General features: G+C 33.1%; 1 protein-coding gene across 13 annotated transcripts in view; it reads left to right on the top strand.

Annotated features, from left to right (window-relative positions):
- Window positions 1-13,821, top strand: part of ORC4 (origin recognition complex subunit 4) — an 81,638-nt gene that overhangs the window by 30,710 nt on the left and 37,107 nt on the right. For 5 of the 13 annotated variants that reach the window (XM_025930860.2, XM_025930850.2, XM_086718534.1 and 2 more), the window contains 3 exons: window positions 7,353-7,426; window positions 9,987-10,063; window positions 10,646-10,736. The exons of 1 other annotated variant lie outside the window; for it this stretch is intronic. In XM_025930860.2, coding sequence (XP_025786645.1) covers window positions 7,370-7,426; window positions 9,987-10,063; window positions 10,646-10,736 — 225 coding nt within the window. In that variant the 5' untranslated portion in view covers window positions 7,353-7,369. Of the gene's footprint in view, window positions 1-4,637; window positions 4,732-7,352; window positions 7,427-7,488; window positions 7,552-9,986; window positions 10,064-10,645; window positions 10,737-13,821 lie in introns of those variants that run through there. 7 more of the 13 variants (XM_025930865.2, XM_086718538.1, XM_086718539.1 and 4 more) reach the window with 4 other exon arrangements.

Here is a 13,821-nt window from a genome sequence, read left to right as displayed (position 1 = left end):
ATTTAGCTGGCTTCATCAGAGCAAATGTTTGTCCTATCTCCTGAATCAAGCACATCTTATTGTTCTTTTTATATTAAGTGCTTTTCATGTTGTTTGATACCAGTCTGAGACTGGTACTAGGTTAATAACTATTTTCCAAAGTATTTTTTAGACACTAATTTTTACTTTTAATTTTTTTTAGCCTAGGGATTTTAATTTTTCCCAACAAATCTTGACGAATCAAAAACTGTTTGTAAAAACATTGTCTTCTATGCTGTTAAAGCATATATATCAAAACAATTTTAAAATTCTTTGCAGGAAAGGTTTTTGAGTTTCTTTTAAATCAGGGGACAACATGTAAATGTAAAACATCCAGGCAACCAAAAGAATCTCTCAAGTAGATCACAGAATGTATACTGTTTTGGAATGTCCTCCAAAGTCTCTCTGAATTATCAGATGATAGGACAAAACCTTTGTTACTTTTCAGTAACTAGAGGAAAGAAAAACTCTTCTCACTTTCTTATTCTACTTGTGATTTATGTTCAGTGGTCTATTTTTCTATCTAATAGGAAGCTTTCTAGCTTATTTGTTTATTTACCGTGATAAAAGTCCCTTGGCTTCCTGGTGTCTTTCCTATTCCAAATTCTCCTGTTTTGATAACCCTTAGATAACTATTTAAGTGTGATCCTTAGATACTGTTTACCTTTAGGCTTAGCTTGGTTTGAAGAGATGTTTTCTATACCCATGGATTTCTTTACCTTCTGTGGTCTCATCAGTTTTACCAGGTCTGATGTGGAATGCAAAGTAATTAAGTCAATTTTCTCAGTAGTACACAAAATATGGTTTGGGGACTAGCAAGAGGAGCATCATCTGGGAACTTAACAGAAATGCAAATTCTCAACCACTACCCCAGACCTATTAAATCTGAAACTCTGGGGATGCTGCCCAGCAATCATCTCTTCCAGGTGTTGAATAGCTTCTTACAATTAGTGCTTTGAGGTCTTTGGGATCCATGTAACTATAGACTGATCTGCCCATAATTTCTTTTTATTATACCAGTCTTTAAAACTGTATTATTTTGTATTGAGCAAAACTCAGTGAATGTATACCATTGAAGTATGCTCTCATAGTTCTGAGGTTGAAGTTGCACTTGACATTTATTGCATTGTCAAAGAAGTACTGTCACAAATTGTTTAGAACAAGATGATGTGCTTCTGCACCCCTCTCATCCTCATTTTGGTTCTTCTCTAATGTAATGTGATAATTTAGAAAGGGTACTGTGTTCACTGTGCATGGGATTTGACAGCATGGCATATCAAGTAAACCATTTAATTTAACCCCCACAATACCCAGTGAGTTAGATAATAGTTTTATCTCAATTTTGCAGAGGAGAAAACTAGGACTTAGGAAAGTTAATTTGCAAAAGTGACACCACAGAACAAGAACCCAAATCTAGGCCCTGCTAGTAACAAAGCTCTTTAAGGACGCAATATTGCTACCAATTTCATTTCTCTAGTTCTCCTTTTCCTTGGCTCTTTCTGAATTTGCGTTTATCTTAAATTTGATATAAATGGTCTTTACCATTTACTTCTCCTTATTCACAGTTCTAATTTGAATAATGTTCTTAAATATGTGTGTGTGTGTGTGTGTGTGTGTGTGTGTGTATATATATATTTAGTTTCATCACTTGTGACTTTCTAAGAAAAACTAAAAATTTCTAGAAAAATTCTGGTATCTTCATATTCACTTCTTATACCTTTACTTTTTTCTGGTTTAATTTCAAAAATGGAAATCTTTTCATATATTCAGTAAAAGGTTTAAAGTATTGCCAAATTTTTCAGACATGCTAAAATGCATCTAGCATTTTCAAGTTTGAAGTGAGTAAGGAGAATATTCCAAATCATGGCAAAATTACAAATTAGAAAAGGAAAAGTGTAGCTATTGACTAGTAATTTTAATCTTCATTTGGAATAAATATTCCTCCTAAACCTCAAGGTTTAATTGAAGGCAGTAAATAAAATTTGAAATATACAACCCTAATTCCAGAAAGAATATTTTGCTAATTTTTTTAATGTTACTAGCAAGCTGTCAGTCACTTATAAAAAGATAAAAACTCCTGATGTCTTTGTCTAACAATAATTGACGTTAGCTTCTTTTGAATCACCAGACATACAGCTTTATATGCTTTGCAACTTGATTTAAAAATTATTTCTTAAAAAATTTTCATGTACTTTATCTTTTGTTAATCTTGTAAGTTCTCTGTTAAATGAATTTCATAAATAATTTAACTATATTTTAACCATTTTGAAATTCCATTGCTGTGACACTACCATGAGATATACTGCATATATTTTACTTGAATTAGAGAATAAGTCATTCTGTATTTTTATAATTTATTATTCTTTTATACTTGGCAGTTTTTTTTAGAGTCATGGCATGTAATTGCTAAAAAATTTGAAACTTAGCTAAGAAGTTGATTTAACCTGGCTTTGGTCTTTTTTGGCAGCTAGTTTACCTGTGGACATCCTCCACTACCTAGCATGTGTTCATTTATCAAATACTTTTCTTGAAAACCAGTTGTATGCCAACATTGTACTGGTTGGTTTGGATACAATGATAGGCATAATTTCTGAACCCTTCTTTTAAGGAGACTGTGACCCAGTGGAGCAAACATATAAGTAAGCACAGAGTTAGTTTTATCACACTGTGTGATGATTAAGTTTTATGAAAGGAGAAGATAGCATATATCCTGAAAGCATTTAAGCATTTGACAGACACATCCCCTCAGACTTTACCCAGAGTAGGAGTATATAGGGGTATCACAGGAACGTATTCCAGAGGTTGGTATGAAGCAGGATACAAGAATTGTTGAATGTTCAGACAGAATATTAATAGAAGGAGCTAGTAAGTTAAACTGAGAAGCTAGTCATTCAGAGCATTCCATTTATTTATTTATTTATTTATTTATTTATTTATTTATTTTTAACGTTTATTCATTTTTGAAGATGGAGAGAGACAGAGCATGAGTGGGGGAGAGGCAGAGAGAGAGAGAGGGAGACACAGAATCTGAAGCAAGCTCTAGGCTCTGAGCTGTCTGAGCCACGTGGTGCTCGAACCCATGGACCCCAGGATCATGACCTGAGCAAAAGTCAGATGCTTAACTGACTGAGCCATCCAGGCACTCCATTCCTTTTTTTTTTTTTTTTAACTTTTATTTTAAATTTTGTTTAAATGTTTTTATTTATTTTTGAGAAAGAGAGAGAGAGAGAGCACAAGGAGGGGAGTGGCAGAGAGAGGGAGACACATAACCTGAAGTAGGGTCCAGGCTCCAAGCTGTCAGCACAGAGTCCAACTCAGGGCTTGAACTCGTGAACCACAAGATCATGATCTGAGCTGAAGTCAGACACTTAACTGACTGAGCCACTCAGGTGCTCCCAGACCCTTCCTTTTAAATGGTGTTAGAGAATTTGGAATTCAGAATTTGGGGGCTTGGGGGGAACTGAGGGGTTTTTATGTGAAAGTGGTATCACTAATGAGTATAAGAGTTGGAGACCGATAAAAAAGTTGCTATAGATTTCTGGTCTAGAAATGATGTTGATGTAAAATGGGATCGAAGCAGCTAGTGATAGAAGTGGATTGGGTTGAAATTCTTTAGGCAGTGTAATAGGCCAATTGTTACTCCAGCATCTGAGATTGAAAACTGGTGCGTTCACTCTAGCAGAACATAATTTGAGAGGCAGGTCCACTGGAAGCTAAAGAAATAATATGAGAGTAAGCCATTCCTTGGAATTACCCATTTCACTGCTCCTTGAAATAGTATCAGTAAGTAATAGTAGGTTGTACCAAAATTCCTACAATTAAAAAATTAGAGTCACCCAGGTTCCACCAATATGAGTAATAGTCATGCATAGACATTCAGCTCTTCTTACCCTTTATCTAGTCCTACTATTTTAGAATAGCAAATAAAATCATATTATAGAAAGCAAAGTAGGAAGTGGAAGTAGTCCCTGGATGCACTGGTATAATTTGAAGAGAAATTCAACCAAGCATACTCTAATAATCAATTTTCAGATAATCAAGATTTAGTTGTACCACTATTACTCATTTCATTTTTTGTCATTAAGCAGTTGGGGGAAAAAAACTTTAAAATTAGAATTGTCTTTTTCTTAAATTTTTGTTTTGAAATTATTATAGACTCACAGAAGTTGCAAAAGTAGTACTTAGAGTCCTGTAAACCAGTTTCGTCCAGCTTCTGTTAAGGGTGACCTCTCATGTAACTCTATATATAGAGTTATACGTATAACTCTTGTATAACTATAATACAATACCAAAATCAGGAAATTAATATTGCTCTAATATCGTTAACTGGACTATGGGTCTTATTTGGTTTTTAAGCAGATTTTACTTGCACTGATTTTTGTATGTCTGTATAATTCTCTGTGATTTGATCCCATGTATAGATTTGTGTGACCACCACCTCAATAAAGATACACAACTGTTCCACCATTACAGAGTAACTCTCCATGCAACCCTTTTGTAGTTATACTCACCCCTGCAACCTTGACTCTGTCTCTTAGCCACTACCACTCTGTTCTTAATCTCTTGTCATTTCAGTTGTACCAGTGGATCTTGGGACTCCTTCCACTTCCCTCTGTGCTTTATTTTATTTACTTTTCCGAAATAGTAGGACTAGACAAAGTGTAAGAGGAACTAAATATCTATACATGGCTCTTAATCATTTTAGTACCAAATGTAAGCTTGAGTGACTACAATTACTGTAGAAGTTTTTAGTACAAATTATTATTCACATTGTTTCAAGAATGTTGTTTAAGTGGAATCAGAAAATATGTAATTTTCTTTTGAGGTTGGCTTTTTTTTTTTTACTATGGGTAATCAATACTGTTGAGATCCATGTATGTTGTTGCATGTATCAGTAGTTACTCCTCTTTTTTTGCTCAAGTATATTCCCTTATATGGATGGATGTTTGAGTTTGTTAAATTCTGTTGACTCATTGGAGAACATCTGTATTGTTGCCAGTTTGAGGGTTATTATGAGTAAATTTGTAATGAGCATTCATATTACAAGGCTTTAGGTTGAACATAAGTTTTCATTTCTCTGGGATAAATACCCAAGAGTACAGTTGCTTGCTGTGTTGCATGGTAAGAATATATTTAGGTTTTTAAGAAACTGCCAGCAAGAAACTTTGCATAGTGGCTGTAACAAGTTTGCATTCTCACCAGTAGTTATGTGAAAAATCCAGTTTCTCTGCATCCTCACCAGCATTTGGTGTTACCTCACTTTTTTATTTTAGCTGTTCTAACAGATATGTATTGATATTTCATTATGGTTTTAATTTGCATTTTCCAATGGCTAATAATGTTAAACATCTTTCACTTGTTTATTTGCCATCCCTATATCCTCTTCAGTGGAATGTCTGTTTATGTCTTTTGCAGATTTTTCTAATTGGATTGTTCCTTTTTTGTTGAATTTTGAAGATGCTTTATATATTGGTCCTTTGTCAAATGTGGATTACAAATATTTTCTGTCATGCTCTAAAGCTTGTTTTTTGTCTATTAAATTAGAATTGTTTTTTAAAATATTCTTTGTTATGGAGTGCAGATTTGACTGTTATTTGGAGGGGCAAAATGTATTAAAATTAATCTTTTGACTAAGATTTAATTTACAGTGAGGTAGGCACTGAAGTACTGTGTGTGTTTCTTTCATGAATGATCCCCAAAAGAAGACAAATGCATGCTTTTAATGGTTTACTTGAATTATATTTGATGCAAGGAGGCAGATTAGACACCTACCTATGACCTCAGGCATTTTACTTAGCTTTCATGAGCATTGTTTTCTTAATCCATGAAATGGGGAAAATATTTTTTAAATTCAGTGATAGTTTGAAATAGCTATTATAGCCCTAAAAACAAAAGCATATTGTAAAAGCTCTCCCCCACTTTTTAAAAATTCAGTCCTCATTTTCTAGTAGGCAATTATTTCATGTTTTTTTGTGAGTTCAGATGTTGACTTACAGATCTTTTTCATAATCAAGAGTATCTTAAACCACAGTGAGGCTGTCATTTCATTTTGCTGAAAGGGTTTTCTAAACCCCACATACAACTCTGATTTAAGGGAAAAAATAATTAAGTAGAATCAAGTAAAAATAATTAATGTAAAGATGCTCAAACAAGGTGCCTTGCATGGACATTAGGCTGATAGAAGGTGCCTTTTAGGGATTAGGTGCCTTCTAGGGGCAGCTGAGAAGACTAATTTTCTCCTAAGAAAAAATATTCTTAAAGGTTAAGACAGCAGTTGATGACTCTGTTTTTGAGTTTCCAGTTTGGGAGCTTGGCACCAGAAGCCAGAGTTTAGGCCCTGGCTACATAGCTTATACAATAAAAGGAAGACAGATTTTCTTGCTATTTATCTGTCATAGCCTTTGTCAGATGTTACCCTGTTAGCATTTCCAGGGAAGCATAAAACAGCATTCCAGGGGTTGGCATCTAATTGTCAGTATGTGAAATTAAAAATATGAGTTAATGAGTTATTAAATGAGGTATATACGAAGCACTCATAACAGTTCCTGGTATAAGTAAACACTGCTTAAGTTCTTATTACCAGACTAGTAAAGGATTGCTATTGGAAGTCAATGCGAAGAAAATTAGATCTTTTAACCAAAAGTATTTATCTGTGAATATGTTGCCCTAAAGAAGAATTTTACAAGTTATCTTTTTCTTAATAGTATATATATTTTTCATTCCTGCTATCATTCCCAACTTTATTTGGACATTATGCTAAAATACATCTAATTTTGAAATATACTCAGTTTGGGGATACTGGCAATTAAGTGGAAATCTTTTTTAATGTAATTTGATTATGGGTAAAGAGAAACACAGGCAATTATGGATGTTCAGAGAAGATGCATTTTACCTACTCTCTAATGATTGTGTATGGTTGGTGAATGGAGCAAGAAAGCAAAGGTTTTGTGGAATGTGATGATCCTGTGGGATGGATGGGGAGGGAAACATTCTGTATAAAGGAAGCGCATAATTAAAAAAAAAAAAAAAAGTTAAGGAAGGGATGTGAATAGTAGATTGAAGAGAAATGGAGTAGTTGTCTGTAAGAAAGAAAAAATTGACATACATTAAGGTATGAGTTTGAAGTGTATAGCATGATGGTTTGATTTACATATACTGTGAAATGATTATGACACTAGGTTTAGCCCAAATTTTTTGAAGTTTGAGAAATTGAACATTTTCATGTTTTCATGTTTTAAAACTTGTGTTTATTTTGATTCTATGATAGTAAATTCTTAAATAATCTTTTCAAGCCAGTAATGTTTTGTATTCATGCTAATTTATTTTTTTTTAAGGATTTCAGTTTGTTGAAATGAGCAGTCGTAAATCAAAGAGTAACAACTTAATACATGCAGAGCTCCTTTCACAGGTTAGTATTTTCATTAATCCTAAGGTGTCTTAACATGCAACGCTGATCAGAGAATTGTCATCTTCTTAACTGGAATTCTCCCTTTAACGTGAAGGGAGAACATAACTCCCTTTCCATTCAAAAGGGTAGAATGTCTTACACTACATTTATTTATTCTTTGTAAGTCTTTGGATAGTTAGAGTGCTAACTTGACTTCTGCCTTCCCAAATGTCTTCTAATTTCCATCTACTTTAATGTAATCTTCAGAGTTTTGTACTTCTTTGTTAAATTTATTCCTCTTTTACTTCTTGTGATGCTGTTATAAATGGGAGTTTTTTTCTTAATTTTTTTTACTTGTTCATTGTTAGTGTATCTAAGTGAAATTGATTTTTGTATATTAACCTTGTTTCCTGTAGCCTTGCCAGACTTATTAGTTCTAATAGTTTTTAGTGTATTCTTTAGTTTTTTAATATATAAGATCATGTCATCTGCAAATATAGTTTTACTTCTTCCTTTTCAGTCTGGTTGACTTTAATTTTTTTTTATTGTCTAATAGCCCCAACTAGAACTTTCAGTGCAATATTGAGTAAAAGTGAAAAGAACATTCTTGTTTCATTTTTTATATTTGGGAAATACATTCAGTCTTTCACAATTGATATGATGTTAGCTATAGTTTTTGTAGGTGCCCTTAATCAGATTGAGGATGCTGTCTTTTTTCCTGGTATGTTGGGTGTTTTTATCATGAAAATTTAATATTAAGTGCATACTGTATTCCAATGGTGAGTATACATGTATGTGTGTCTCCCTTAAGGAATATAGTAGGGAGTGGGTATAATAACTGCTCTGGTATTTCTATTTATCTGGCTTGACCAGAACTGTGTGTTTTTCTAATAAAAACTAAATGTAAGTTATTGGCATCCCTTCATATAAGACCTTACTTTCTTTTTGGAAGGAAAATGTTTAATTCTGTTTCAAAGAAAGTTTTTAGCTGAAGTATAATTTACATATCCTAGTAAAGTGCACAAATCTACATACAGTTCAGTTTCTGTACATATATACACCTATTTAACCTTCATCTCAGATCACTTGAGATTTTTGAACCTTTCACTGTTCACTACAGCTTCACTTCACTTTACCCCTTAGATGTTATACATAGTTCTTGCCTTTCTATTAGACTTTAATGAAGTTTGAGAAAGAAAAAAAAAGTGAGGTTTATCTTTTGATTTCTAATGATCTTACGTAAGTAGAGAAATAAGCATTATGTTTAGTTGAGTTTCTGTAGATGCTCATTTAAATGTTTTATAGGTATCAGCTGTTACCTATACAATACCTGTGTTATGTTACAGATGACTGCCTTATTTAATCTTGAGAACAGGCCTGCCAGAAAACTGTTTCATTGTTTCAATTTTGTATATTAAAAAAATTAACACTTAGAAAAGGCTAACTTTAAAATCCATGTAGTTGACTTCTGGCATCACTCCTTATTCTTTCCCCTTCTTAGAGAATGATAATATGGATTATTTTATCTCTACTGAATAATTTGCTTTGCTTAGCCTCTGGTACATGTAAACAGGACTCAGATTTATCTTTTTGGTACATGAAGGATCGGTCCAATGTTGTCAGTGTGGGAGAAGCAAATAATCTTGGAAGCTTCTTTCTTCTGATGATGGGACCAAATCTGAAATAGCCTCTTAAGACTTTTGTCCCTGAAAGACCTCTGTAGTAGCAGCAGATTGAGAAACGGAATGCCTTTAATGGTCTATATTTTTAAAAATTATGCTAGATTGTCTGACATAATTTTTTAAAACCCAGTCTAAGCCCTTTTTTCTAAGGCAAACTCAAAATTTAGGTCCTTACAAGATTTTTTTTCTTAATTCATTCCAATGATTCTTCATTTTATAGGTGTAGATGAACACAATTTCTTCCATGTAATTGAGCATTTCCTTATATGCTGAATTACTACTTTTTTCAATATGTCATTTCTTCCCAATTTATTTGCAGTGTTTCTTTAGGCATGGGTCATGCTCCTTTAGTAGTAGTATGTTCTGAATCTAATAGGTCCTCAATAAGTATATAGACTTTTAAACTTTATTTTCTCAAATCCTGACTGTCATGATAGATGTAGATAGATAGGGCTTGAACTAAGCCAGTTTAGATGTGTTTGGTCTCTAGAGATTGAGGTGTGGTTCATGAGCATTATTAGATGACATTACGTTATTCGATTCTTTTGTGTCTTTGTTCCTTGGCTGATATGTTATGTACAAAGTGAAGCAATCATTTATTCACATGCAGTAAAACAGCCCTCCAATTGCTGATGTGGCTAAAGTAATTCTCTTGTTGGATTTCACAAGTAAATTCTCATCTTTCTTCTGGGACTTGGGATAATAAAAAGAAAAAGAAAAAAAACCCACTAATTTTACAACTCATGAAAATGGTACCAGAACTCTTGAACATAAGCTATTTATGGAGGGTTAAATAAATTGATTAATACCTAATTCTGACTGCTATAAATGTGTATTCTCAGTCATTTTGATTTCATGAATAACATTTTCATTTGTATTTACTCACTTCTTTAAATCAGGTACAAAGAGTTTTACGGGAAAGATTTTGTCATCAAAGCCCACATAGTAACTTATTTGGAGTACAAGTACAATACAAGTAAGTTTAGCTATCCCTTTTTCTACTTAAAGATGCCCTTTAGGTTTTTCAAAAACCTACATAGATTTTACGTTACCTTACATGGATTATATCTTGAATATGGCTAACATTTTTATAGAGATAAAAAATTTTGCTTTTATACAGAAGCACTGAATATTATAAAGCAAGAGCAGATATAAATGTTTTCATAACAGGAAAGCTCCTTAACTTTGAATCTTTTGTTGTTTCTGTCATCTGGTATTATGGAGACAAATTCTGAGGTCTTGTACCTGATTCTCGAGTGCCAGCTGTGGAGTGAAAGGTTCCAAGAATTGCCACTGTTGTCCCTTGTCCCATATCATCATAAAGCCAAGATATTTCAAACTTAACTTGGTTTCCTCTTGAAGTTTCTAGAGATTCATATGGACTTACTATCTCTTCCTGTGTTTTTCTGTGTAGGACTATATACAGCATAAGTGCCAAGTGGGAGAGAAAAAGTGAATGCCTATTTTCTGTGCATATTCATATTCAGCTTTTAAAAAGTATTATCTAGCAAGTTATTCTAGCTACCTTTTTAAATGTTGGCTATTTATGTCATTTCAGACACTTAATTGAGCTGCTAAAAAGAACTGCTATCCATGGAGAAAGTAACTCTGTTCTCATTATTGGGCCCCGAGGATCAGGAAAGACCACGGTAAAACTATTGATTTCTGGTATTTCCTTGCTTCTGTAGACATGTGATGATTCTTCTAGCCAATACCGGAAATATCTTTTATTTTCATTATTTTGTTAATTTTTCTTTTGTTTTTATTCTTTAAATAATAGAAGACCTACAAAGCCTTAAAACTTAGGGTGGTATATTTGAATTGAGCATATCCTTTTTACCTTACTTTCCTCCTCAGTAACAAATTTTCATTTGATGTTTTCCCATTGTCTTTTGTCCTTGAAGAATTAGTGATTGCCAGTAGCAACAGCAAATTAGCATTATGGAGCATGTTTCTTATGCTTTTTATCTATGTTCTGTACCTTAACTTGTGCTTTTTATCTGTTATCAGTTTTATACTAACCCTGTAAGGTAGGCATTGATTCTGTTTATAAATTGGGTAACTATCATACCATGCATTCTTTTCTCCCTACTATTTGATTAATATTTACTGTTTAATCCTAACTCAAGTAATTTTTTCATTATACTCCCATCTTCTAGAATTCTTTTCTACTTTCCCTCTATCATATTTCGCTTAGTTACCTCAAAAGCATACTCTTGCTTTTTCCTCTGATTTTGTCTTTTCACATTCTTTTCGATATATGAGACAAATTATAGCTGTTACGTTGAATATATTACTATTAACTTTCAGTACTTGGGCTGCGTAAAATTTCTTTTCTGCTATATTCCATGCAATGAATTTAGATTTTTCACTAACATAGTTATTTTTATGTGTTGAAGTAAAATTATGTATTAAATAAAATTATGTAAATTATAAGTTAATTATAATTATTAAATTATATTAATTAAGTTAAATTATAAGTAATATTGCTTATTTTATAACCAATAAATATTGACTGTACATTAGGTAAGGTGAGGAAATAAGGAGTTTAGTATTTTACTCTTCTCACCCATTTCCAGTATTTGAAGTATATAAGTTGGGAATACAGATCTAGGTAATTTCTTTTCTTTTTTAATCTTGGAATACTTTTTCACATGTATTATATTACAATTATATTTAGAATAATTTTTTCATTTTGACTGTACTGTATTTGATTCAGTCCTTATGCTCATTTTATATAACCACTATTTTTTTATTCTTGCTTTCTTTATTATGATTTTCCTTTGTGTTTGACTTCAGTGCTGTTGGGATAGCTTTAACAAGAGAGCCATATGATTGGTATGCCTTTGAGCTATTAGAATATTTTAAATTCTTAACAATAATATTAACAATAGAAACACTGAGCAAAGGATATGCACAGAAAGGTCACAGAAAATTAAATACAAATCTGTCTTAAACTTATAAGCATCTTCAATCTTACTTATAAGTAACAAATTTAAAGCATTAGCACTTTTGTCTACCAGGATGACAAAACCTGTAAAATTGAGAACACTAAAATTGTGAACTTATAGGAAAATAGACACATGTTCCTACTGGTAGTATAAATTTACATAACTAGAATAAAAGACAGTATCTAACCACATTACGAATTCATATGCCCTTTGACTCAGCAACAGCATTCTAGGAATTTGTACTTTTTAAATGATGTATATATACTTACTCATTGCAACAACATTATTGATAGTGAAAGATCAGGAACAACATAAATGCCCATCAAGAGAATACCAGTTAATAAATGCTGGTTCATCCATCCATATGATAGATTATTATGCCAGCAAAAAGTAACATTTGTCTGTAGTCCAGAAGAAAAGGGAAGAGGAAAAAATATCCTATTTTTATTGGTTTGTACAGGCATACCTCATTTTACTTTGCTCTGCTGCACTTTGCATATACCGTGTATTTTACAAATTGAAGATTTTTGGCAACCCTTTGTTGAGCAAGTATGTAGGTGCCGTTTTTCCAACAGCATGTGGTCATTTTGTGTCTCTGTCCCATCTTGGTAATTCTCAAAATATTTCAAACATATTCATTATCATATGTGTCATGGTGATGTGGAAACAGTGATCTTTGATGTTACTATTATAATTGTTTTGAGGTTTCAGGAACCATGTGCATATAAGATGGCAAACTTAATGGATTGATGTGTTTGTTCTGACTGCTCCACCCAGTGGCCACTCCCCCATCTCTGTCCCTCTCCTTGGGCCTTCCTATTCCCTAAGATACAACAATATTGACATTAGGCAATTAATAACACTACAGTGGCCTCTAGGTGTTTAAGTGAAGGGGAGAGTCACACATTTTAAATCAAAACACTTTAAATCAAAAGGTAGAAATGATTGAATTTAGTGAAGAAGGCATGTCAGAACCAAGATAAGCTGAAAGCTAGGCTAGGCCTCTTACACTAGTCAAGCAGTGAATACAAAGGAAAAGTTCTTAAAGGAAATTAAAAGTGCTACTCCAGTAAACACACCAGTAGTGAGAAAGTGAAATAGCCCTATTGCTGATATGGAGAAAGTTTTAGTGGCCTACACATTCCCTTAAGCCAAAGCCTAATCCAGAACAAGGCCCTAATTCTGTTCAGTTGTTCAAAGGCTGAGAGAGGTGAGGAAGCTGCAGAAGAAAAGTTTGAAGCTAGCAGAAGTTGGTTCATGAGGTTTAAGGAAAGCAACACCTCCAAAACATAAAAGTGCAAGCGCTGATGTAGGAAAAGGGAGAATGATGAAACACAGACACATATTCTTGTTACAGTTCCTACCCAGAGGTGATACAGACTGCATCTCCTCACACTTGCCTGGCCAGAGTGTCACATGCTCATACCTAATTTCAAGAGAGCGAAGAAGTGGATTTCTCCTAGATGCCTAGAAGGGATTGCTAGAAGTATTTGGTGAATGTCTGTGATGTTCACCACAGCTAACTTGTTTTGTGTGTGATTTTTCCCTGACTTGATAGTTGTAGAATTTCTTTATCTTAGCAGTGTAAAAATTTCAGACTATAAGCATAGGTCATAAAAACTGATACTGTATAAACTCCCTTAATATGAATTTAGATCTTTTTTCAGTAAAGGTTAATTTTTTTTCTGTTTTCATTGTTCTGTTATCTTTGGAAAACACATCATCATACAAATGTTTAAAGATTATTTTTAGATAATGCTTTAATTCTTCAAGAACTCCATTA

This window comes from Puma concolor, chromosome C1 (assembly GCF_028749965.1).
Source record: "Puma concolor isolate L17-30 chromosome C1, mPumCon1.1.hap2, whole genome shotgun sequence".
Taxonomy (NCBI): Eukaryota; Metazoa; Chordata; class Mammalia; order Carnivora; family Felidae; genus Puma; species Puma concolor.
Note: the sequence above shows the minus strand (reverse complement) of the source record. Positions and strands in the feature narration are given on the sequence as shown.